At 37.3% G+C, this 27,209-nt stretch overlaps 1 protein-coding gene across 2 annotated transcripts in view; it reads right to left on the bottom strand.

Annotated features, from left to right (window-relative positions):
- Window positions 1–504: 504 nt before the first annotated feature.
- The window catches only part of APOO (apolipoprotein O), a 36,112-nt gene continuing 9,407 nt past the window's right edge, over window positions 505–27,209 (bottom strand). For both annotated transcript variants that reach the window (XM_030019432.2, XM_030019431.2), the window contains 6 exons: window positions 24,658–24,712; window positions 23,502–23,597; window positions 19,987–20,078; window positions 14,411–14,518; window positions 4,053–4,148; window positions 505–1,004 (listed from right to left, as the gene is read on the bottom strand). In XM_030019432.2, the coding sequence (XP_029875292.2) occupies window positions 4,080–4,148; window positions 14,411–14,518; window positions 19,987–20,078; window positions 23,502–23,597; window positions 24,658–24,712 (420 nt within the window). In that variant the 3' untranslated portion in view covers window positions 505–1,004; window positions 4,053–4,079. The remainder of the gene's footprint in view (window positions 1,005–4,052; window positions 4,149–14,410; window positions 14,519–19,986; window positions 20,079–23,501; window positions 23,598–24,657; window positions 24,713–27,209) is intronic.

The raw sequence follows: 27,209 nt of genomic DNA, 5'->3' as shown, positions 1-27,209 counted from the left end.
TGTATCGTACAAGCACACATTTAATTCCATCCTTCCCCCATTCCTCATATTCACTGATTAATTTAGGAACATTTAAGACTCACCAACACAGCTTTAAATGCTCCAAGCTACTTGGATTACAGTAACTTGTGAAGCATCATGCCCCAGAAGAGAGACTCATGGAAATGGCAACAAATGATGAAAGGGTCTTATTGTGCAAAGATTTCAAAATGCTGGAAATCCTTTTGTATTTCCCTTCGCTTCACTTTTCCCTCCCCTCCCCTGGCTGGGAATAAGGAAACAGCCAAGTTATTCTATAGCTGGTTCCCACCACTGTAACGTTCTGGTTCCCATTGAGCTGTGCATTCAAGCAAAAACAAGAACAAACATTAACAGCTCCATTCCCATCCATCTACTAGACAGGAACTCACAGACGCTTCATTATATACCTCCCGCTGGCACTGATGAGGCAGAAGATTTGTATAGGAAGGAGGGGGAGACTCAGACAAAACACAAGAGTCATTGTAATTGTTCTCATTCGTAATTCTATTAGCTAATGTTAGCCAAAACATCATGCTACTTTAAGCTTTTCCTCACTGCTAAAAAATACACCATTGTAAACAGCATCTCGAGAACCGTTCACAGACTGTGCAAATGTCACATACATGGGTTTAATGAAACAGGAGGGGAAAAAACCAGGACCATTTTGTCTAACTGGAATTTTATTTTATATACAAATAATAACAAGAGACTGAGTAATTTAGAGACTTGCCACTTGCAATGCTGATGCTGCAATGGGACAAGCACGGGCGGACTTGAGTCCCACTGCAGAACTGAGGACAAGGTCTCAAGACTGACCCAAAATACGTAGTGTCCTTTCACAGATTCCATACCAGAAGCCCAAGCAGCACACCGTCAGTCTTTCCTGAGGCAGGTTAGTCACGTTCAAAATCAAAATGGATTCATCAGTTGGTTTTCCTCTTTTTCTTGGGAAATTGTTGCTCATATCTATATTTTTTATTCACCTATAACCAAAGAAAGGGAACAGAGGGGAAGAAGGGAGAGGGAAGAAGGGAGAAAGCAGAATTAAATATCATAGACCTTTTCTTTCCATTGTCAAAGTACAATTAAAATTTTTTTCCTTTGATGTAGCAAGTTGATAAAAATCTCTTTGAGGAACATTCTCAATACCAATTTACTTCTAGTAAAGATATTTAACTCTTCATACTACTGACATTAGAGCACTAGTGATTATGTCTGCTCTTGAGAACCGATTCCTACAGCTGAACTGTATGGAAATACAAAAGAGGAAGAACACTTCACAGCCAACAGAACACCAACTGAAATTTTGTGTAATAAACCAACTTTCTCAAAAAGAATTCTTTTTAATTCCCATCAAATGCCTTTCTTCCTAATGTCACTTACTCTAGTGTAAAGTTAGGGTAATTTAACTCAAAGAAATGGAATTACATCAATATAGAACCTGAACAGAGTGAAAATGAGATATGCTGTCTCCATGGAAAAACAAAAGCCATGCCACTTCCATGCAACGATTCAGCACAACAGCTGGATAAAATTAAAGCTTGCTTCTCCCACAATGGGATGTGGTTTGAGCTGTAGTTTGCATAAAATTATTGATGACAAACATACTACAATAAAGGAGGTGCAATGCTGCTGGTTTTTGCAATGGAGAAATATGTCACTGTCTCTTAACTCGAAGTGATTTTGTCCTTGGCTGACCATTCACAATTCAGAGACCCATGCTGCGGCAATTCTTTATGAGGAAAATGAGGTTGTATTTATTTCAGTAACCAGATTCAACGAGGAATATTGCCAACAGTTGAAAATACAGTGAGACTTTCAGGACTGATCTCATTCAGAATAAACAAATATGTCTTTTCAAAGACCACAGCAGCATTCTCTAACCTTTGGGATCACCCAAATCCAACAACACATCTGGAGTTGGGTACAGAGTTAAATAACTGGATTTTATTTCAAGCAGAAGTAACAAATCGCCACCCCCGCTGAACAGCTGAAAATTGATACTGAATTGAACTTTCACCATCTGGTTGCTCTAGGTCAAAAATCTAGCAGTTCCATTTATGTATCTCCTCCAGAAAGAACACTTTGTAAAGCAAGCAAATTTCAAAACCAGCAGCACCCAGGTACTTTAAGCACCTGAGCAATTATCTTCACTCTTTAAAAAGAAAGACAGTAGAACATCTGAGACAGCAGCTGTTAGTGAGGTTTTCCTCAAAACTTACTTACAGCATGACTATATTTATGATTAAAATCCTCAGGACAAAGGATCTAGATAACAACTTTAGTGTAAGTCTTCCTGACAGCTTTTGTTCCTTTCCTTTCACCGCCACCCCCCACCAAAAGAAAATGTGCCTTAAGCAAAACGCACTAGTATTTCAAAAAGTGAATAACGACCTACCAGAAACTATATTCACACAGTAAGAAATGCTAGAAGAAAATCAAAGCTATTTACGGGTTTGTGTTTGTAATGAACCTTGATATTTGTACAGTGTCGAACATATGTAAATAAAAGTTCAATTTTCCTGGCTTTTTATCATTTAGTAGCTCTGTCCTAGTTCACAATAAGCAGAACATTTTAGTGAATTTTAGAGAAGCTGTTCTTCCTCTTGGTTCTCCTGGGTATCTTTACTCAAAACAAAACCTGTTCTTCCTTTTTTTTATTTTTATTTTTATTTTATGTGGCTATTTTATAAAATACTTGGAAAACATGTACTCTTAAACACTTTATATTCATATGTCTGAATGAAAAACTAAAGTACTCAGTAAATCAGCCCAGTCAATACACCTTTTTGCCCTTGTAAGAATTAGCTATAGCAATTAAATATACATTAAGGGAAACAACATTAGAAACTAGTTTTGCTTTTAAAGCTGACCGTGTAACAGTGGAATGCTGCTGCTCAGCAGATGTGTGCATTCCATCACATCTGCAAACATTTGTGACTGGTGATGATGCATAGAAGAAAAAAAATGGTGCAGTTTTCTAAATCTGGACTCTATTTACACAGTTGGCAGTTAGGAAAAAAAATAATTTTTCTGGTAAATGGAACACTGCATACAAAAATAGTAGGGAGTCCCTACAATGCTAGGATCACTTTCTGATGAAAAATAAGTCTTTAACATGACATGAAAATAATATAGGGAAAAGACAAGCAACTAGAAAGCACGTTCAGAAAAGACATCCTTTATCAACTGATAACAGAGCAGACATTATCTGATATTTTGTACTAAAAGATGCCCAATTACATTACCGTTAGTAATAACAAGCCTCAAATACAGAGCAATTTTTGCCCTATGAAATTGAACCACCTTAAAAAACAGCGGAGGGAGTGTTTTTGTTTTGCTTTTCTAGAAACTGTAACAACCACAGGACTGGCTGGACTTTAGAAAGCAGCTCAGTGGCCAAGTCAGAAACAGAACTGGTGTCTCAACTCGAGCTTCTGGCTCAGAGACCTGGGAAACGCTGCCTCCACTTCCTCCAGCATTCGTTCCCGACTGATGAAGCACATCTCATTAGGGAGGTACATCATCATGAAAGCTCAGGCACATCGTGGACTGTTACAGGCTGTAAGATAAGGCTATACCCTAGCACTGACGATTCTTTAGAGAAAATGTTATCAGCAGGGAAGGGGTTTCCTTCCCCTCCTTCATACCTGCACAGGTGTGACAAAGGCAGCAAAGAGGTTTTTGGTATGGGAGGCAGAAATGGGAAGGGAAGAAGATAAAAAAAAACCCCAAACCCCCAAACACAACCATCACCACATTAATAAGGCCTTGCTAAATTAACTCGGAACCCTTGGAGAAAACATGCATTTACTTGCTATGCTCTAAGGATGAAGAATTTAGATCAGTTAACTTAGTGTTAAGGAGCATGCATATTCTTGACAAATGTCAAGACAAATAAAATTATCAGCTGTCTTCCTCTCTTTCTTCACCAATATGAAGAGAACTAGAAGTCAAACTTGCAAATGTTCAGCTTTTCCAGATTATTTTGCTGCTGTAGCAACATACTATTATCAGTCTTTATCCTTTACCTGTTTGATGCCAAGTGATCTGGTGTTTTACTTCCGGGCTCGCTCTTCATTTGAAGCAGCATGGATTTCCAGGGACTTGTCACCCTCTGCATCACCCTTGAGGAAGGAAAAATATGCACAAAACTTCAATTGAGGCAATCCACGATTAATGTTTTTGCCAGAACAGAAACACTCTTCAAAAGCTGAAAGAAAAACTTCTTGCAAAATCAAGTGGTTGATGAGACTAATTCAGTATAATATACTCAAATATGATCTTCTCCCAAACGGTTTCTAGATTTTAATCTTCCTGTAGTTAGCTGAGCAATTAAAGGATTTGAGAGAACAAGTAGTTCAACAGAAATGCTTTAATTGACTCATTTTGCCTGCACTAATAACAGAGGATAAATTCCCACAGAGTAGTTGCTATTTTGCATTCTCTGAATTCTGCGTCGATTTATACAATAGGTCTCTTTTAGTACATATCCTTTGAGAGAGTGTTTTCACACTTTCCCCGAAATAAATGATAGAAATCAAAGAACAAAGAGAGGCTTGTTAGAGCGTCTGGTCTATGTATTTGCCAAGTATGCTGTAATGAACAGGCATTTGATTATAGTTTTAAATAGATATCAATAAAAAAAAAATACTTAAAGGGGCACACAGATGGCTAGGGGACTGGAGCACATGACATACAAGGACAGGCTGAGACGCGTGGGTCTGTTCAGCCTGGAGAAGACCAGACAAAGGGAGAACCTAATTGCTATCCACAGTTCCTTAATGGGCATGTACATATTTGGAAGAGCTAGGCAAATTTCTATTAGATCTAAGGAGGGGGGGGGGAATAAATGTATCACACCATCGATCAAGCACTGGAGCAGGTTTTCCAGAGAACTTTTTGAATCTCCATCCTTGGAAATATTCAGCACTCGACTGCACAAGGCCTTAGCCACCAAATCTAACTGCGAAGCTGTCTCTGCTTTGAACAGGGGGTTGGATGAAATGATCACAGGTCGCACCCTGCCTCAATTATTCTTAAATTCTACACGTAAAGATTAAATGGCATTTTCTTTTTATTCTAAAAATATATTTTTACCAATATGCCTTAAATGTGATGGAAAATGTAACAAAAGAAGCCAGAAGAGCCTGGAAAACATAAATTTGACCCATCCTGTGAAATGTTTATGTCCCAGCACAAGTTAAACACTATGAATAAGGCACCTAGTTTATGAGACCCTGCATATGCTGCGCTGGAGATATGGACTCAATACATCAAGATTCAATTATGAAGATAATTCTTCAGTTTCTTATTCAAAATATGCCTAGCAAGGCCTTTAAAAGGTAATTCTTTCTTTCAAAAACCCATTTTGATCACTACCCTGGATATGTCATAGTACAGGAAATCACATCCACAAACCACACCCACTTCAAAATAATGATCTACTCTGTGATTTTCCTGTACAGGAACTTGTAAGTTACAACATTTTACTACAATTTATAATGAATAATCTGACTCATGATGCCTCATCTCAGGGATTACTCAATTCTGAACAAATGAACTAGAAATAAATTGTTCACAGAGAGTTCTGTTTTTCCACTTGCTTGTTTTAACTTGTAAAAAGCAAATACCATCTAGGTAAGCTTTTTTTTGTTGTTGTTTGTCCTGAAAGAGGAAAAAACCCCAAAGCAACACACACACACACACACACACACACACACGAATGTATAGAAAAACAGGGGTCTTGCTCAATTCCTTTGTTTCTGTGAGCTCAATAGATCTCATCACTGGGCTTGTCTTCACTAGATCTGTGAAGTTATTTAATTCAAGCCAATCTACTGCTAAACTGTCATTCCTCACACAAACTCATTTGCTGAATTAGCAATTAAGAAGTTCTTTAAACTCCATCCCTGTATGTGCCCACTATGTAAATAGTGAGCTTGAGTGAGACTGATCAAGCAGTAATACGGGTAGCCAGAAAAGCACGTCCTTTGAGCTGGCAGAAGAATTAAACACACCTAATTTTCCAACAAAGTGTCAAAGCCCTCTAGCCACACTCAAAACCAGATCAGAAGCAAAAGATGTGTTTAGATCAATGACCCAGAAGACAGACCTCCTCTGTGCCATGATGCCCTCTCATAATTACAAGCAGGCACATATTCAAGACTGTCTTTTCTACTTTCTGGCTCAACACAACCACTCCATGATATATCCGGGTGGCCCGAGGAGTTCACGCATCAGAGCTCTATCCCACAGCAGAAGGGGAAATATTTTGCATTCTTATGCTTCTGACAGTTTGAACCAAAAGGTGACTAATAAGAAATCTCCATAACACATTCATTAGTGAAGTGTTCAATACATCGGGATTCCATGGGATCAAAAAAAAAGAATAAAAAAATCATTATTTGAAATTGAAAATAATATTGGAACTAAGGCGACCATGCACAACGCTTTTCGTAAGGTTTCAGTACATGAGTGATTAAAAAACAACCCAACTTAGCTCACAGTATCTAACAGAGATACATTGAGAACTAAATTTTAAAGAACTTAAAAATCCGCAATGATTTCTCTGAAAATTTTCATTCCATAGAGAAGATACCCCAAAGCAACCTAGCCTAATGTCAAAAAACCCCAAATGTGTGGTGGCTTTTTTCTCGCATTACAGCCTAGCCAGATGCAGAAGTTGGTTTCTGTTGCTACCTCTGGAAAAAGTCTTGCAGATTGCCAGGCCGTTTTGCTCTGGCATCTACCCTTAGAAATTATAACTCCAAAGGTAGGTATACATCTCTCTTATGCTTATGGAAAACTCTTGAAAGGTAGAGTCTGACCACCAGAAAAGAAACAACAGTTGCAAAAGAAAAACAAAGGCTCCTCTGGGCTCTCAGATTAGTAACTTACCTTTTCTTCTGTCCTCTTTCGTTTGCAATGTATTGCTTACAATAAAGAGAACGTCACTGGTTTACCTTATTCATCCTCCCCCTGTCAGTCAGTAACTTATTCTCCTTCTTTATTTTTCGTTGAACTTGAACTTAACTCAGAAATATGAAGCACTTTTTAAAATGTGACTCTAAGTTGCCCTTTAAAAGCCCAACTTTTTGCAGAGTAGATTCTGTCTTTCCAACCTCTAACACATTTAAAATCTCCACTGCCCCTAGTAAGGACCCAATCCAAAAGAAGTAATAACTTTTACAAGTTTTACTCTGTTGTTCTTACTACCAAACAATAAAAGGAGAGCATATGACAGTGAACAGTATTTTCTATCAGTAGATGTTTATCTTTTAGTTCATTCAAGTCTCACAAGCATCTCCTGCAGAAAGAAGCTCTCTCATCTGCTTATATTGTGTTTTAAAGGATGCTCAAAACACAAGGGACTTAAAAACTCTCCTCTTAAAACACAGTTTAAGGTCTGCTACAGTCACAATCTATGATGCTGACAGTAAAGCTCCCCAGCCAACACGCTGACACCACAACTTCCACTAGAGCTTTCAGGTGAGGAAAGTTTAGGTCCACAATTTCCTTTATGCTTGTTCTGAGCAAGCGCAGAAAACCAGCACCCAAAGCTGAGCAGTCTTTGCACTTGGAAACACTCCGTCACCAGCTAGCGCTTAATAAAATACCCAGAGATAGCCATATACATAGATTTTTAATATTTACATATTTATATGTGTAATAAATAGATATCTATAGGTAAAAAAAAATAAATATTAGTATTGGTAAGTCACAGATGTTGTCTATCAACAGACCAGGCAGGAATGAAAACCAAACAATAAGCCACAAGAGTTTCTCTCAATCTCTGAAGCTGTTGAAACAATGAAATGACAGACAGAAAAAAAAAATTTTTTTTAAAAATCAGTTTTCTGTAAGATCTTACTACAGATTGGACCAAAGTGGGAAAGAGTACACACATGAAGAAAGGAACAAGACCTGAAAAGGAGGGTGTTCTTAAAGCTCTAGTGTTGTTCTGGTTTTTCACATTTTGGCCACTTCAGTAAAAACAATGGGTGCCCAATTCAGTGTTGGGAGAATAGAGAGAATCCAGAATAGCTGAAAAAACAGCAAAAGTCTTTGAGTGGTATAAAGACAAGGGAAAGTAAGACCTAACTGAAGAAAATTGTTTTCCTATGTGTTTCAGTACGTATTAACTTACTGGCTGGAACAAAACCTGGGTTTAAGCAACTCGGTGCCATTAACACATGCCCTTGTCACTTAAGGACAAAGTCATTATAGTATGAGAGCTAACAACCCTACAGCACAATACAACAGTACAAATTATGGAAGCATCGAAACCAAAGGCAGAAGAGGAAGGGCAAAAGGGTTACATTTCATGAAAATAAAGTGAGCTGACTGCCAGCCAGGACCCAATTGTTAGAAACTTACACGTGGTATGTATTGAACTGTGGTTCTGAAATACTGATCTTTAAGCAGTTTTCTGTAAATAAGTTGTAACCCTTTGTATAGAAAACCACAGTCCTTAAGTTTATGCTGCTGTTGCACAAAATCCTCAAGCTGCTATGGTTTGTCCATCCCTCTGACCTAAGGACAGGTATTAAAGCCGATAAACTCAGCCACTATTAAACAGAGATTGATGTGGAAAAAAAAAAACAAAAGGGAGCTGTAATTCACTGGTTTAACAGTTCAGCTAGTTCAACACTTTTGTAGGCACTGGAAGGCAAAAAGTGTAGAAAAAAAGAAATGTAGAAAAAGATAATCTTGCATGAACTATATTATTGGGCAGAGCAGAGGGACCAGTTACTCACAAAGACTAACTGAAGGCAACGCAGGGCATTAGCCTTCATAATTGCAAAACCCCAGTGATGAAAGTGTGATGCCACTTAGGGCTACTTAAAAGGGTTTCAAACACATCATTCTAAAAAACTGCATAAAGGCCTAAGTTGGTATGATTCTCTACAGGTTTTGCACACTAAGTTTAAGATAAAAACGTTTGAGAGACATCTTCCATTTCACTATCACTTCCTCTGAAGATTTACAACCCGGTAACATAAATGTTAATACTAATTCTGCTCATTTTTGTGGAATTACTTCTTGTGAGTAAAGATCACTCAAGTAAGCAAAACATTTTCAGAAGATAAAACCCTTAAAATATACCTGGCCTCCCAACAAGCCAGTTACGTTTCTTCTACCATCTCCTCTACCTGGGGGAAGAAGTAGAAAAGTTGTCCACTTTATATTGAGATAATGTATACAGAAGCTGCATAACTACTCCTGCTGTCCCTTATTATGAAAATGTTTCATCCTTCTGGAAATAAAAAATATGAACACTGATTTTTACTTATGGTACTTGCGTAGTTTTAGCAGAGGGCTTTCATCCTGACATCCTGAAGAGCTGTCTCCTTCAACAAGTCAGCTTCAGGATAGCAGAATGCTATACTGTAAACACTGTATTCAAAACCTGATCAGACAGACTTGCTGTATGGAGGGGCTCCAGCCACAGTGTTTTGAAATGTAGCAGCAGAAGGTCCTGGAATTCATCTTTCTTGGCAGAACTTAGATTTCAGCTGATACGACCTCAGTTTGGCACAGGTTTTTGTTTCATAAAACCTTCAGAAAATTAACATACCACATCTATTTTAATGACATATTGCTGCACAAACATGAAGTTATGCACAGCTGTGGTACCTATGACTATCAAACAAATTATGAGCAACATAACAAATAAACACAAGCCAAGAAGAGCCACCCATATATTGCTTGACTATTTGCAAGAATCCTTTGTGTAGCAACAGAAAAACGCTAGAGTGAATGTCACAAAAACAAAAAATAACATCTTTTGCTCTGGCATGGTTTCACAAAATGGGTTACATCTGCTGTAACAACTCCTCAAGAATAACATTTATATTTGCCTTCACTAGTTAAGGAATCTAGCTGCCTAGTACAACAATAAAAAACAAATATACAAAGCCAACCCAATTCTTTCACAGGGCTGTCAAATTAAGACAGAAGTCCCAGAATCTATCCTAGAATGCTCTGCCAATTTTAGTACATGATAGTTAGAAGTATTTATCTTCTTCCATGACATTTCTGTATCATTAAAAGCTCCAATAAAAATGCAACTTAAACAGAAACTCTTTTGCTAGAAAAGTTGATACTGATTTGGTGACTCTAATTATCTCTATGAACAAAAAGTACTTTTTTGCACTGGTATAACCACACAGCATCAGAGATAGACTGAAAAAGTTTTTCTAGGGTAGACTTCACCTCTCACATCTCATGTTAGGGACATACCAGTGCTTATATGTATTAAAAAAGGTAGAAGTTTTCATTATTAACTGTGACTGACCACATCATGATAGAACACCACAATGCTATCTTAAAGAAAAACCCAAAACAATTAAATCAAACCCACAAAAAAAAAAACCCAAACCCACCCATACCCCCCCAAATTCTCAACTATGTATTTTATACAGCTTCACCAGCGCAGACGAAAAGAAGTTTCAGAGCAGACTTCTTCCATTAGAAATACTTTTCAGTCCACATTCTAGTGACTTTGAAAGCATGTGACTTTTTACAACTGCTGTTCAGCTTCTCTAGACACCAGGGACACAATACCCTCCCTTCAACAACTTCAGAGGACAAGAAAACAATGAGGCTGTATGCTCCAGTGGTAAGAGATCACTGAACATCTGAAATGCAAGCAATTTCATCAAGTGCGTAGTGCTTCTTCATTTGAGTCACAGGATTTTTGTATCTTGCCTAATCCATCAAGCTAATGGCAACAGTTAACACTAACAGTATCCGAACAATTAGATGAACTTTAGGAGGAAACCATTCAATGGCACTTTGCTCCTTTGTGCAAATAACATTTTGGCAAGTAAGGGGTGTGATTTAAAGATTCTGCAAGGAGGAAGAGAAAGAAGTGTGTTTACTTAGTGGTCTCTGCAATTTTGCATGTCGTTTGTTTTTCTGCTGAAGTAGCAAGTGCTTGAATAAGCCTTATAATAAGATGAAAGCTTCAAAAGTTTTTGCCTTCCAATAACAACCACGTGTTTCCTTTTGAAAGCCTGGAACACAATAAAATAAAAAGCTCAGCTAATTTTTACTGATGCTGTCAGTTGTCTTTCTGAAATATTTTAATGTTGCCTATTTTTTTGAGATAATTTTTGACAGCCTAGATTTTGGGAAAGGTACAGTACAATTAACTAACGTTTGTTTATTCAAAGACCTATACAAGTGCATTTACTGAAGCGCCTAGGGCCAAAACAGGACGATTATCCACTGAAGAAAGTCTCCACTCCCATAAGACTCAGCAACTGACAGGAGACGTGAGCATTTCTCCAACCCAGCTTGTTTGGAACTAGTCCCACACCTACACCTACCTAGGGAACTCAGTCCCGTACCTGCAGTCTATTCAAGTGCAATTGCCTCTCCAAAACATCTCTCTCTCAGTGGCCATCCCCCTTACGTCTTAGGCCTCTGGGTTGAAAATACCATGTTCTGGTCAGACAGGACTTCTGGTTTACAATAACCCAAGAAGCTATACGTCACTGTCATCCTAGTATGACCTGTTACCAGGTGTGAGCTATGGCTCAATCCGGAGGTCCACAGCAAAAGACCAAGACTTTCTGCTGGTTCAAAGTTGTTTTCAAATCACCTGTTCGTTTTGCCAGGCTACATTAAACAACTAAAATAAGAGATGGGAAGCAGTCTGCAGCTAGGGCAGCAGTTTCTATCAACAGAACAAGCATAGTTGCTCAGAAATCAGGAATTAAAGATACAGTGAGTTTAGAAGTGAATTCAAAACTACAGAAGATTTATGTTACACACTTGAACTTTTATTTCGTTAAGTAGCAGTTACAAAAATTCCCTAAAAACCTAACAGGCTCTCCTTGGCACACATTCAATCAACTCGCACCATTCTCTGGTCTCTTACACTCTGCCGCACTGAGCCATCTACACGTATTTCCTAGAAGTCAGTTTGCTTATCTATATCAGAGAGGTACAACTACAGAGACAGCTTGCTCCTCTGGGGTAACAGAAGTGTCTAGTAGATAAATACCAAAACCATTATTAAGAGAAGCTTCAAGGCAGGTTCTAAATTATGATCAAGACATTACATAATGTAACGATTCATTAAAACAAGTTCCTATTTCTTCACAAGTCGGTACTAATCTTCAACTAATATCATTAATCAATCACACTGCACTTATTTTGAAACTTGGTAGCGTTTTGTAGAATGGATAATGCATTTGAAGCAGCAAAATAGAATCCTATTTCCGATTTCTTTGGGAGGAGTATTCATAAATATTTGCTCTAACATAATGATGTCACTGCATACTGCTCTATTAGACATTATTATCCAGTCATAACATCTAGCAATTTGTAGAAGCAAACAATTACAGATATACAAAACTAAAATCCTACAATTCACTACAGTTGTATATTGTGTTTGATCAACTCTACAGACAAAGTTAAAGTAGAGTACTGTGTCCAGTTCTGGGTTCCCCAGTACAAGAGAGACATGGACATGATGAAGGGACTGAAGCATCTCTCCTATGAGGAAAGGCTGAGAGAGCTGGGACTGCTCAGCCTGGAGAAGAGAAGGCTCAGAGGGATCTTAATGTACATGAAGACCTGCAGAGAGGGTGCAAGGATGGAGCCAGGCTCTTTTCAGTGGTGCCCAGTGGCAGGACCAGAGACAACAGGCACAAACTGAAACACAGGAGTTTCCCTCTGAACATCAGGAACCACTCTTTCACTGTGAGGGTGACCAAGCCCTGGCACAGGTTGCCCAGGGAGGTTGTGGAGGCTCTGACCTTGGAGATATTCAAAAGCTGTCTGGACACAGTCCTGGACAACCAGCTCTAGGTGGTCCTGCTTGAGCAGGGGACTGGACCAGATGACCTCCAGAGGTCCCTTCCAACCTCAACCAGTCTGTGGTTTTACACAGAAATATAATACACATTTTTATATATATATATATTTATTTATATATATATCTCTCTATAAAAAGCCTAATATAAAGTCTTAATATACACTGCTTTAACACACACAAACATATAAGCAAATAGTTGGATACCAATACAAACACTAACTCAAAACCAAGGATAAAATCATTCATGTACACTGAATAATATGACTTAAATATAGTGCAACTACTTTGAGGACTATAAATCAACTATGGAAGAGCACGCTTGCTGAGATACTGAGATTTAAAGTAACTAAAGCCACACATGCCTTAAAATGGTGGTACTGTATAAGCATGGACCACAGGAGTGCTGGAAAAAAAGGCTTCCCTTCTCTAGTGAAGTACACGAGGAAATCCTACTGTATCACTGATGCTCTATAGGGGGATTAGGGAAAGCTGCTCCATTCTAAAACTCAAAATAAGCATGCAGACATTCACTTAATTGTATTAGCATGTTAATTCAAAAATGCTGTTTTAAAGAAACCTCAGTGCTTGCCAAACTCAGGAAAACAAAGCTCTGTCATCAGATGCAGGCATCTCTAAGGCAAGACATCAGTCTGCTTAACATAACACAGAACAGTAATGCCAGACCAAAAAGAAAAAAAAAAGTGACCTGTAGAACAGAAAATAAAGATGAATGATATTCTAACTAGAAAAAAAATTAAACAGATAAATTCACATATGTGAAAGTTAGTCTCACTGCTTGTACAGTGTTAACAATTGGAAATCTAGAAAGCAGAAACTTTCAGCAATGACTACGCTTGGTACCTCACCAGGATGCCTAGTTCAAAGCAGATTCAAAATAAACTCAATTTTTATTGGCAGTCTTCTGAATGAGAACCGATTAAACCATAGTTTCCTAAAATAGGGCTGTAAGTATTAAACCACACAGCTAGTTATCTATGAGTAAATCCCCAAGAACTGCATCTCTATAAGCTGCTGGTTTTATGACTAGATAGTAACATTTAATAGAGCAGCACACTGACATCATCATGCTAGAGCAAATATTCATGAACATTCAAAGGAAAAAAACAAAAAGGGAATAAATTGGAAACAAGATTCTATCTTCTCTCTTACAAAGAGGAGATATGTAATGAAAAAAAAAGTTATTCAGATTTTCAAGATGGAACTTGTCAAATTAAATTACTTTAAAAAAAGAAAGTTAGCCTTTTAAAATAATCAAGACTGTAAGAGCCTTGATCCCTAGCATCCCAATCACAATACTCTCAACTTTCCTATTAAACACTTAGTAGATTACGCTAAAGAAAACTTCCAAACAGCATTTCTGAAAGTTTAACTTGAAATAAGCTTAATATTTTTCCACAGCTTAGAAAGATAGAATGAAATCTTTGTCTTCAGAAATAAAAGCTGAGTCAGAGTAGAAAAAAAACCACTATGGTTTGTATATTCTTTGTCTGAAAACGCCGTGGTAAATTCAGAAATCAGGTTCCTCAGACTTCTTACCTTATCACTTTTTTCCACAGATTTCTTCTTCTTAGGATTATCCTTCCAAAGAGACTCTACAGCAATATATCCCTGAAGACTCCAGTCATACAGGTGTGTACCAGCAACCTTTGAAACAAAAGATATCAGAAAGTATGAGCTTAACCTGGGAAATATTATTTTGCTTCTTGTTTAAGTGGAAAAAGTCTCAAAACACAAGATCTTTAACATCTTCCTGTTCAAGCTCAGGGTGTACACCATTAATAAACATCTTGAAAGAAAATGACACATGAAGAATAAGAAAAGCCAACTTGCTAAAAAACTATTTGAAGACCACCTGAAAATATATCTGTATACAAAGGGGTGGAATGATGCTGCACAGAAACAATTCTGGTTTTCTTTGTATTCGATGTTTAACAGATTTAACATATGCAACTTATTTCTTAATTTGGCCATACCCATTTTAAAGACAAAACACCCCCCCTACTTAGTCACTATTTTGCAATTTTACATTTTCACTGCTTTGACAGAATAGTAAGAGTACCCCTTTGTTTCTTTTTTATTTGCTATTTAGAAGACCTAATTTGCCGATAGATGGCTGTAATGAATAACCAGCTGTCAACTCTCAAAACAGAAGACAGCTAGGAAAGACAGTGCTTGCTATATTATACCAACAGGTAATTTTATGACAGGAAAAATCCCTAAGTCTAATAAAAGACTATCTCCTGCCCCTTACATGATATGGAACTGTAATATTCATAGCGTTGTTTAAAACTCAAGAGTCTTAGGTTTTTACAGCTCCAGGCGCAGGTCAGTACTCACTTTCATATCACTATCAGTTTTCTTACAAATAAAGAACAGCAAAAATGGACAATCTGCCCAGCTAGACAGCTATTAAACTAAAAGACTTATGAAATCAAGAAATAAGAAGGTATCACCCTATCTTCCACAGCAGGCAAAGCTGGAAAACCAAAACTATAAGAACAGGGCAAGCATAAATGATGTTTGTGAAAGAATTTTCTGATGTTTCTGAAAAAGTTTCTGAATGAAATTTTTGAGTCTCTTGCAGTCTCCAACAATTCACTGCTCAGAGATTTCCTGAGCCAGAGGTGATTTCCATGTGTATAACAATGCCCAAGGAATTTCCCTTTTATGAAGTTGTTGCACTTCCCCTTGAACCCCACACAAATTTTTAGCATCCACAACATCCTGTGCCAAGGAGTTCTACCGCTGGGCACACATGGTGCAAAGAACCACTTCCCTTTGTTTGTCTGAACAGAATTAAGTACACCAGTTACGTACCACAATGGTAACGGACATGCTTCTGGGCAGAGATCACGTTACTACCTTACGGAAGAGGCTATTTAATAATTAGGATTAAAAGAAAACAAACCCAAATCAGCAACTACATTTCCAAGTCACAACTAAATCCAAAATGTAGGCTGTTTTAAATGCAAAGATCCAGCATATTTGTCACCACATATGACAATTACAGTTGTACTTTGGTTTTAAACAAGTTGGTATGATGCACTGAGTTTCCTCTATATTTGAAGGTGATAAAGGACATCAGAAAAAAGCACACCAACTGTTCCCGGGATGAATGTGTTAAATCTCCAAAATCCCTCAATTCAAACTTTACAGGTATAGACAGTTATCTTTTTTAGTATCAGGAGTGTTCATTCTCAAATACTTCAACAAACTACTTCTGAAAGTCAGAGGAGCCTATGGCTCACCTGGACAGATAGCGTGATCAGTTGTGCAAGCAGTACAAACCTACCAGGACTGAAAAATAACCACAATAAACAAACAAACAGAGAGGTTTTTGTCTGCAATGTTACTGAGGACACAGCCATCAACATAAAATGAGAAACAACAGCTATCCATAAGCCATTTCTTGTTCCTGCTTAAAAATACTCCATTAAAATACTTAAAACACACTCTAAATACCTAACAGTACAAACTTAAGAATATTCTTACTATAGGAGTCATACGATCAAGTGAATTATGAGTTGCACTAGATGAGAAACTGGTCATTCATGTTGCTGGAAGAAAGTAGCTACATCACAAGGTACAGCAACCCAGATAGTTTAGTCTGCCACAGTCAAACCATGTTTCAACACCGTACACACCTCCCAAGCGCTGGGACCCATGCACACATTCACATGGGTTGAAAAATACAGTTCTAGATAGACTGTAAACTGCAAATTACAGGGTCTACAGGAACATAGCCAAGCAATTTTTATAACCACCCAATGCATCCTCTCATGAGCACAACACTAGAGTCGTACGTTAGGCTTGTGTTTTATACCTCTCTTTCTCATGGAGCAGATGAAGAAGAAGCAGGTGAGTACTGCAGTTGCCACCACTATTCTTGGGAGTGGCAGTTCCAACCAGGAAAAGTAAAAGGAACAATAATACAAACAGTTCATTCAATTGTTCAAACATTCATACAAAGAGTTCCTTTCAAAGAGGGACAAGTTTTTTCCATTCAGTCATCTGGAATTCTTGATTTCTGGAAGATAACAATTTCCAGCTTGTTTGTGTTAAATTACAACATGCTAAAATACCACCTCTGTTCAATGCAACACTGTAAGTAAGTTTGTATGCTAAAATTTGAACAAACAAGTTCAAAAGTCAGATTGAGTGGTTCTCAACAGGGACTCTGAAATAGTTTGAAAGTGACCTTTGGCCCCAAACACCCGTACTAGGCACTACTGGGGTAGCATCAGCAGTCTCTAAGGCCTAATGTGCATGTAAACAAGCTTCCATATTTTAATTCCACACCATAAGTGTATAATATTGACTACACCATATGTTATATGTCAAGATTATCGAGCAGAATTATGGTTAGCAATTCTTTATCTACATTGCATGCTGAGAAACTAAACTGAGAATCTGCTGGCTCTTCTACATTTATATTGTTGAGAAAGTAGTCCTAGTGCAATTTCACAAGCATTTCATTCTGCAGTAAACATGGATCAAGGAACCCCAACTCCTTCTTTCCAATCCACAGTTCCTGTAATCATGTCAGGCTTTCAGTTGTGCCAGTACAACTGCTTATGCCTTATGAACTGAACTGGGCAAGGGACGAGGTATAGGTTCAAAAGACAATTTAGTTTGTTGTGAAATAAACAAACTTATATATTAGGAAGCTTTTCCTTCTTTCAAGAAGATAAGCGTAACTCACACTACTTTAGGAAATTTGAGAAGTTCTAATAACAAGGAACAAAAATTAATTCTAATGATAAAGAGACTGATTTAAGTAACTTCATAATGGAATGTTTTTTCCAGATGGAAGATAAGCCACAGTGAATTTCAAAATATTTTGAATGTATTATGATTAGCTGGAAAGCAATACAGTTCCAAAACACTAGTTAAAAGTTCCAGCAGAACAAAATAAACTTTAATATTAAATTCAGTTCCATTACCACATATACAGTCTGACCATTTGTTCAAAGTTATACAAATTAAAGTAAAACTAGCAGTGAGGCAATAAATCCCTTACAAATTTGTGATTTATTAGAATGATTACTAAAGCAGGAAAAAAAAATTAGTCTGTGCATTTCTTCCGTCTCCAGTTAGATGAATACTGTCTGAAAACTACCTATTACCAATGATGAACTCTGTTGCCATAACTTCACTTAGCAACTCATACATTTTAATTAATGAAAAAAGTTTTCTTCCAGACAGATGCATCAAGTGTTGTACTTCAACTGCAAATATATCTTGCTGTGTTTATTTCCAACTCTTCAATGGAAAGTCTTTAATAAAGGTGGGAAGGAAAACAAACAAACACACCCAAAACTTTTTTAGTCTTTTAAAGTATGGTCAAATCTGAAAGTTTACCAAATGAAGGGAACTATACAACTGTAAATGAAAAAGCAGTGATGAAGTACTCAAATGTGGAAGAAAAATAAAAAGAACATAATATAAAGAATAAATAAAATAGCTAAAATTTATGATACAGAATATTTCCTATAATGTTCTATTAACTTGGCAAGTGAGCTTTGTACTGCAGGAATCCCCTTCTACGCTTACAGAAATTTTTTGAAAGGCCTATGAAACATTTCAAAATAATTACTAGAGAGGAAGGTGCTTCCAGTTTCAGATTAAAGCATAAAAATTATGGATAGTAAGATCTGATACACTTAAAACTTTCCTTCTTTCAGAAAAGAAAAGTGCGAAAGAGATCAGAGGAACCAAAACAGTATCTAGGATATCACTCTCTCCACAGAGGTTTCCAAACTCATATGTCTAGTGTCCTGACCAAGTCAACAAAGCTAAACCTATTCCAATCAAGTTTCAGGCTCATGGTCCCATATCAGATTTTTCATTACAGTCAAACTAAGAACTGTGAATTAATCAAAGGGTAATCATGCACTTCAAAGTTTTCATAAAATAAACACGGTATTGTGAAGCTGTTAGTAGCAAATCCATAGTTAAGACTGAACTGAGCTTCTTTAAAAACAATAACATGAGTTTGAACACCATTCAATCACTTCCCACTTCACTGTTCAGAAGGCAACTAGAATTTTAACACACAGTTTCCAACAGAAATGTCTAAGCTTCTTAAATTGTTATGTTTTTCTTTCCTGCCACTTGTATAATTTTCACTCCCTGAGAATAAGTCAACAGAACTATCTGTATTCAGAGCACCTGAATCCTGGAGGCACTAAAAAAAGATTCCATCAAAGATCAGGGTACCACCATGCTGGCAGAGTTCAAACACAGCGTTTTGACTCTCCCTAAGACAATGACCTTTCAGTTTTCAAAGAACATCATATGTTCTTGAGAATATCTATTTTCATCCTGACATCTCAATGTTATTCACAAGTCACCAATAACTGGATAGCTAATTTACCAAAGCCCGAAATACAAAGAATTTCTGACACTAAAACATGTGCACTGTGAGTGGTTAAAAGCTGGATTTGAAAAAGAATGTGGTGGAGAACTGAAGAATCTGCCAGTACAACTAAGCATGGACAGCAAGGCACATGAACTGACATCAGTAGCGGCTATGAGCAATTGTCTGGTCTCTTCAGTTCTTTCTCAACTTTTCTTTCAGCAAAATTCTTACCTCATTCCAGAATGTGCATGCTATCTTTCTTAAAACGCTATCCAACAAAACCCAGAAAACTTCAGCAATAATGTTTATCTCCAAATGTTGTTCCTATGATTTCTCTACAGAACCTCCCCGCCCCCCCCCCCCTTTTTTTTTTTCTTTCAAACCCCGTTTTCATTTGCTTTCAAGATATTTCAGGCTTCCTTAGTATTGTAAGTAAACATGCACACTGTACTTACTAAGCATATTTACATTAATTTATTATTACTTGAGGTTAGAGATTCAGAAAGAAAATTATGTTCCTCTAACTGAAGACACAGCTCCAGATGCTAGGAAAAAAAAAAAGTCACTAAAAGAAACAGAATGTATGACCGTCTTTGAGCGTAGATTGCATGTTCTTTGGCAAAACGACTATCATTTTGTTAAGTGCCAAGCACACTGACATGGCTTTTAAAAATGCATTACCAGTTAATTTGAAGGTAGGAGGCAAAAATCAAAGTAAGACACTTCTCCAAAGAAAGGTATCATCACTGACCTTTGCAATAGCAACCGCTTGCTGAGGGTAATACATGGAGGCACCAATACCCATGAGACCCACAGGATACACTAACTTCTTTATTTTTGAGCCTGTTTCATAACAAAAAAACAAAAAACCCAAAACATTGTTAGCGTCTATGTTAACCAAGACAGCTGAATGGCCCTAACCTTTTACTTGTAATCAAAACAATTTTATCAAATACAGTTTAGCATATTTTCTGTTCAGACCTACTGGTTTCTTAAGAAACATGATTACTCTGATCAATTATTATTCTTTTAACCTTTTTAAGAGAATATTTTTATTAACATCTTTCCATAGTGAAAATTACAACTATATTTACTGTAGTAATACATAATTTCTTTCAGTACTGAATAATGAAGTAAAACCCACAGTTAAGACATATTTAAGAGAAGTAAACCAACTTATACTCTTTTCTAAACTAAAAGGAAAAAGGCAAAGAAAGGTTAGGATAGCATTCTTTTGATACAGCAAGCAGAACGAGAGACATTCCAATACAAACTTTATAAGTTACCCTGACTCACAAATCTTGATTCTTCCACAACTGCTCTTAAGAATAATTTTTCTTGATTCACTGTAGCAATTTGCAAAGCATTTGGAAGTACTTTTAAATTAAAGTACTTACAGTTATGCTATATGCCTATTGCTCAGTGCCCAACCCATTTTGAACATTTTAATCAATTTGAACTCTCCATTCAATTATACAAGTCTAAAATAATTTAACTGCCTTAAAAGTTTATCCTCTTAGCACAGCTGGCCACAGGTTGTGTATCCTGGCTGGCCAGTGACAATATGCATCACTCAATCAGTTACAGGGCATGCTGCAGTTTATCCAGTCAGAAAGGAACACAGAAGGGAACAGGTAAAGGAGAAAAGCAAGCAGTACAGGAGAAAAAAGGTCATAGAACAGACGTACAGGAGTCAGGATGCAGTAGTTCTGTTCCTCACAGAACAGCCTGTCTATATCTGAAGCCACACGTGCTTCTAATAGAAGAAGAATGAATTTTGAAGAGGAAATAAATATTAGAAGCGTTTAGTGTTTCCACTAACATATGCTCATGATGAGATGAGAAACTCAGCAGTAAACAAGAGACATTCATAGCGTGATGTTGCTAGTCTTGGGAAGAGGGAACTTGGTACTAATTAGCTCTAAGAAAGCACAGAAAAGGCAAGCTTCACTGCATCTTTACCACCAGAAAAATTACATGTTTGTTGTAATTTCTGGGAATGAGGAAACCCTCCTTACTGACAGCTTATCAGTGTGCCTACAATATCACCTTAGGAATAAATGTAATAGTTGAAGGTATTAATGCCTTCCAGAGGCTGCTACCTGCTGGAGATACCTATTAAAGGGAAGTTTAGGAATACTCCCATATCCATTCCAGTACTACTCAACAAGGTTAGAACAAATTATCTCCAAAGGCGTTTTAAACCAAGCTGGATGACCACACAATATTCACATGATTAAACTCCAAATACCGTACTTTCTACTTGGTGGGCAGCTGTATCTTCAAGTGTTATGGTTAGACCTGGAAGATTTTATCTGTACCTTCCAAGGGAGCAATTTTTCCAGCGAGACCAAGTGGGGAAGGGATTAAAAAAAAAAAAAAAAAAAAAGATATTTAGTTCTAACTTTCTGTAGCATCAAAGTTAAGGGGCACTTCCTCCTACAGTTTGAATACTTTCTAAAAACAACAGCCAGTGTTGTAAATTATAACTAGACAGAAAGTTTCCAAATTATGGCTCCCATCCTAGAAGATTCACAAATCAGACATTTGTATTATGAGGGATTTTTATTTTTATGAAACTTAGGACCCTCTTGTCCTTTCAGATCCAGCCCCAAGACTGCACTTCCACCCCGCCCCATTTTGCTACAGTCATAAAGGCTGGAAACCTCTCTCATTCATAATCACGTAACTCAAGCAGCAGGAATTTGAAGAGAAAGAACTTTGAATGGGTGAAGTTGGAGACCTTGATTTTCATTTAAAAAAAAGAAAAATGCTAGGAAAAAAAAAAATACTGCTTTCATCATCTTCACTGGAAAATCAAATATTTTGAGGAGTGCATATATTCACAGAATGCTTTCCATTTCTACATAGCCAAGCACACACTTCCAGCTTGTTCAACCTGTAGAGGTCCCCCAAAAGTCTATTTTTATCCAAAGCAAGTCCTTACTAGTATTTAAATTCTAAAACTTTACAGTTCCATTACCTACAAGTTTTATTCTTGTGGTATTTCGTTTCACTGTATTAAGAATATCTCAATACAAACACAAAATACTTTTTCATGCTTAACATTTCTTAAAATAACATTTATTTCTATGAAAGCATAAACATATTAGCTTCTTCAACTAGTGTGATGAAATTAACTGTATCACCTTCCAATAGCACAAAACGTGTATGTATTTATAGTACACCCAGAGTTCACAAGTATTTTTTGCTGAATGTCACCATCTGCAGCAGCTCTGTGCCTGGACACACAATACTTCGAAGGAACTTGAATATACAACTAATTGTACATGTATCATAGTTCAGGAAGCTCTGTATTTTACCGTAATTTATTCCTCTGTAGTTTTCTACAGTGACACATGATCAAGAACTTAAGCAATCAAAAAGATTTTTAGGCCATGTGCTGGTTTTGGCTGGGATAGAGTTAATTTTCTTCACAGTAGCTGGTATGGGGCTGTTTTGGATTTGTGCTGGAAACAGTGTTGGGCTGAGCAGTGCTTACACACAGTCCAGACCTTTTCTGCTTCTCACCCCACCAGCGAGGAGGCTGGGGGGGCACAAGGAGTTGGGAGGGGACACAGCCGGGACAGCTGACCCACGAGAGATATTCCAGACCATAGGACGTCATGCTCAGCATATAAAGCTGGGGGAAGAAGGAGGAAGGAGGGATGTTCGGAGTGATGGCGTTTTGTCTTCCCAAGTAAGCACTGCGCGTGCTGGAGCCCTGCTTTCCTGGAGATGGCTGAAAACCTGCCAGCCCATGGGAAGTGGTGAACAGATTCCTTGTTTTGCTTTGCTTGTGTGCATGGTTTTTGCTTTAGCTATTAAGTTGTCTTTATCTCAACCCACAAATTATACTTTTTTTTTTTTCCCCCCAGTTCTCTCCCCTGTCCCACTGCAGGGGGGAATGAGCAAGCAGCTGTGTGGTGCTCAGTTGCCAGCTAGAGTTAAACCACGGCAGGCTAAAAAAAAAAAAACAAACAAACAAACAAAAAAAAAAAAACAAAAAAACCAACTTCCTACTTTTGCTATAATAAGCTAGAACTGGAAAAGATCAAAGACTAGATTCCAGTAACAAATACAGTATTGATAAACAATAACTGATGGTTCTTACACACCTTTTAATTGGAGAAACGTTGTAGAAAACATGCTTGTACTGTTAAGTCAGATCTCACGCATCACAATTAAAAATTAGTATCCAAAAAACCACAAATAAATTACTTATCCCAAATCATAACATCAGCAGTTCAAAAGGTTCCCACTTACCTCTAGCAAGAAACAATCCAACAATTCCAGCGAAGCCTATCACACCAAGCCTTGGGTAAAATCCAGCAGGGGGGTTTTGGAGAAATTCACAGCCCTCTGAAAAGAAGTCAGAGCAAAGTGCTTTCATGTAATGTGAAAGTGGTTTTGTGATAAGGAATCATCAATACATGCTGGCAATTGTTACAAAACATAAAGAGTTATCAAAACACATTTAACTATCATGCACATTTTAGATTTGCTGGCATAAAATTCAAAGCCTTTGAGATCTTCTCTAGTAACACATGAATGAAACTGAACATCGTATTGTATTTACCAATTTTCATAGAAGCTTTTGCCTTTGCTCCTGGGCCATCTGTTTTGTTTTGCTCTTTTGCATCTCGATTACATCTTTTTCAAATTACTGATAAAAACCTTTGCAAAATTAATCCTTACATTTACACGTTAACAAGAATTAGTTTCAGTGAAACACTGTACAAAAAACAAATCACAGAACAAAGGAAAGACACAGCATAAACAAAGCTCACTCAAAGACGGGAATCCAATGGGGGAATGGAAAACTATGAAAAACCTTCCATACAGAGGAGTTCAAAAGACTGAGACTGTTAAGTTTAAGGAAAAGAGGCAAATATCTGAAATGAGCTCTAGATAGCATCCATGCTCAGTCCTTATGAGCCTAAGTATGAAAGGATGCTTCCAAAACCAAAAATAAATACAAATTATTTTGGATTAATTCAAAATTCTTAGGAGATCCAAGGAAGCAAACCAAAATGAAAAGGCTAAACATTACAAACAAAAGACCTAACATTTGCAACAAATAATAAACATTGCAGGAAGTTTCAGTTACTAGGCTGGATCAAGCAAATACTACCAACTGAGAATAAATTGTGAGGCTTTTTTTCCTTCTTTTCCTGCGTAACTGTCATTTTTAGTGACATTGGTCAACATAAATGCAGGTCTTGTATTTTAATTGTTTAGAAATGTAGTGTCATTATGACCTACAAAGGAAATGTAAACAGATATACAGTGCAAATAAAGTAGTCTTAAATGCATTAGAAATTATATATATAATGATGCTTAATGGAATTCCCTTTTAACAGAAGATATAGTACAGTCCTGCATTTTAAATTGCTAGTTAAAGAAAACTAAACTGATTTACCTCTACCATGCTCAACAGCTTTTTCTAATTTGGGTATAGCTTTGGCATAAAGATCCTAAAAAAAAAAAAAAAAAGAAAACAGTAAATAGATACCAAGTAAGTAAAACATTAACTACAGACTGTAACTGACCTGATGAAGAAAAGGGGGGGGGGGGGGGGGGGGGGGGGGGGGGGGGGGGGGAATTGGGGAAAAAAAAAATTAAAAAAACCAGTGTTGGGTCCCTAGAAATAACTTTTTTATTCCTATTTCCACCCTTCAATTACAGGGCTATGCTTGCTCAACCTTATGTTTGGCGTAACGTACAGCTTTTTCTCAAAGCAGTCATTGGACACAGATGAAATATAATACCTCAACACACAGAAGTGAACTTCAGTATTTCATTGAGTTCCTGATCAGGTAGCTGAAACTCAGGATTATCTCAGGTTTCTCAGTGTAGGTAGGTATTGCAAAAATATTTGAGTTTATGCAAAGAAAGGAAGTACAACACTGCAATAAACTCCTTCCTAGCACTTCACAGGGGCATATGACTCATTCTGCAAGGTGATAAATTCCACTTTCCAAGAGACTATCTCAGGCTAACAAAACTGCATTTTTGAAGTGACTTGGAAAATGAGATGTCCATACAATGGCCAAAATAAATCATCAAAGAGCACTGCATCAACCCCACAAACTAGTTCTATATTTTTTTCTCAGACTGAAAATATGCAGGAAGTAAAAGAATTCACACTGCCTTTTATCAAAGTAGAAAAAAAAAAATCTCAGTAAAGAGCAATCCTGCTAATTGTTATTATGCTAATAATCCTTCAGAGAGACAGTGTAAGGCTGTCTATCAATTAGGGAACAAATTCATAAACATGTAAGCCCAAAGCTAAAGCAGAGAATGGTCTCGCAATACCACTTGAGCTGTATCTGTGCAGAAGTGAAACTATTTGTTTAGGATACTGCATGGGGGATAATATCTTTAGAACTTTCATTTCCTCAATGGCAAGACTGACTTCAAAAAAAAAAAAACAAAACCCAAAACCAAACAAACAAAAAAACTTGTCATGAAAAAAAAAAGTGTTAGCATGTGACACACAACATAACTCTAAATGGATGTTGGTCTTATTAAAAGTCAAGGAAAAAGCACAAAGCACATGCTCTAAAGACCCCAGAGACTAAGTCTGATCTGCTGTCACAGCTCACACATAACTGACTCATTTCTACATCTGTGTTTTGAACTGACTTTCCACTACAGTTAAGCAAGCAATTTTGAAAAAGTAAAATGGATATACGAACTTAACCAATTTTATTCTCATTATCCTGGGTTATGTTTTTAATTTTAAAGACAACTGAGATGCGCCTAAATTGTTATCTTCTTTAACATAGCAGGGCGTAGGGGCAGTGTAAAACCAAAACCATCTCTGACTACAGTTTAGCAAGCAAGATGACCCCAAACCCATAAAGTTTACATGCCCACTTCATAAAATGAGTCAGTAAACCACTGCCAGGAAATGGCTTGTTGTGTGTGAGCAGAAAAGCACATCTTATTTAAATGATCATCACACAGACAAAAAAAATAAAGCAAATACGAAGACAACAGGCCAGTGAGACATAAAGCACTGTTCAAGGCTTACCTGCAGTCAGTCCAACTGGGCAACTAACCTCATCTCAAATTTACAGTTACTGCAGGCAACTAAACAGAACCCATGCATTTAGGAGGTCAGAGCTCTAACTATACTGTGGAAAATCCCCCTTCTCCTTCAAAACTGAAGTCAGTACTCCTGCTGGTGGCACTTTAGAAACACATCACTAGACTGAGTAACCCTCAGTATTTCTGAAAAAATGCTTCAGTACTGTTAAAGGTTAGTACCACAACACAGAACTTCTAGGCAGAAAGGACGCTCTGATCTGAACAGCCTGGCTTTCTATGGAGAACTGGAAAACCAGCCTGCAGCTTAACAAAAGGATTCACAACAGCCAGAGGGCAAAGCAGAGAATCACCTAAAGTTGCCAAGAGGCAACCAGATGACAAGGATGCCCTTGCTTCAAAAGTAAGCCTCAACGTTTGCTGGGTCAGGAAGGAGCAAGAAAACTATCATATAACTCTGCAATCTACTATCAATAATTTAGGGCTTGATTACAAAGATCTTGGTTCTCCTCTATGCTCTAAAGACTATTTTTGTATTTAATGACTATTTAGTATAAACATGCTACCTAATAAAATATCTAAGAAAGTTTCGGGGTAAGGTTTGGGGACAAGGTTTGCCACTACTAGTGGCCTGGGATTTTATCCCTTCCAGAGAGCCGCATTCCTTCCCTCAACATTCCAGTTCAGCAAATACGGATTTATTTTCTGCAAAGCTGTGTTTTGTCACAGTTGTGTGGACAATTTGGTATTGCTGCTCCAAAATGCACTGCTTGATAATTTAAGGCCTCCTTGAGCATGGAGAAGACAAATTTAATCACTCTCCTGTCTTCCTCAGTGACAGGACAGTACCACATCAAGGTATCCCTAGGTATCTTTAAACTTAAAGTTTATTTCAGATAACAATTCTAAGCTTTAGTTCAT

This window comes from Aquila chrysaetos, chromosome 7 (genome assembly GCF_900496995.4).
Source record: "Aquila chrysaetos chrysaetos chromosome 7, bAquChr1.4, whole genome shotgun sequence".
NCBI lineage: Eukaryota > Metazoa > Chordata > Aves > Accipitriformes > Accipitridae > Aquila > Aquila chrysaetos.
The sequence above is the reverse complement of the archived record's forward strand: the minus strand, read 5'-3'. Positions and strand labels throughout refer to the sequence as shown.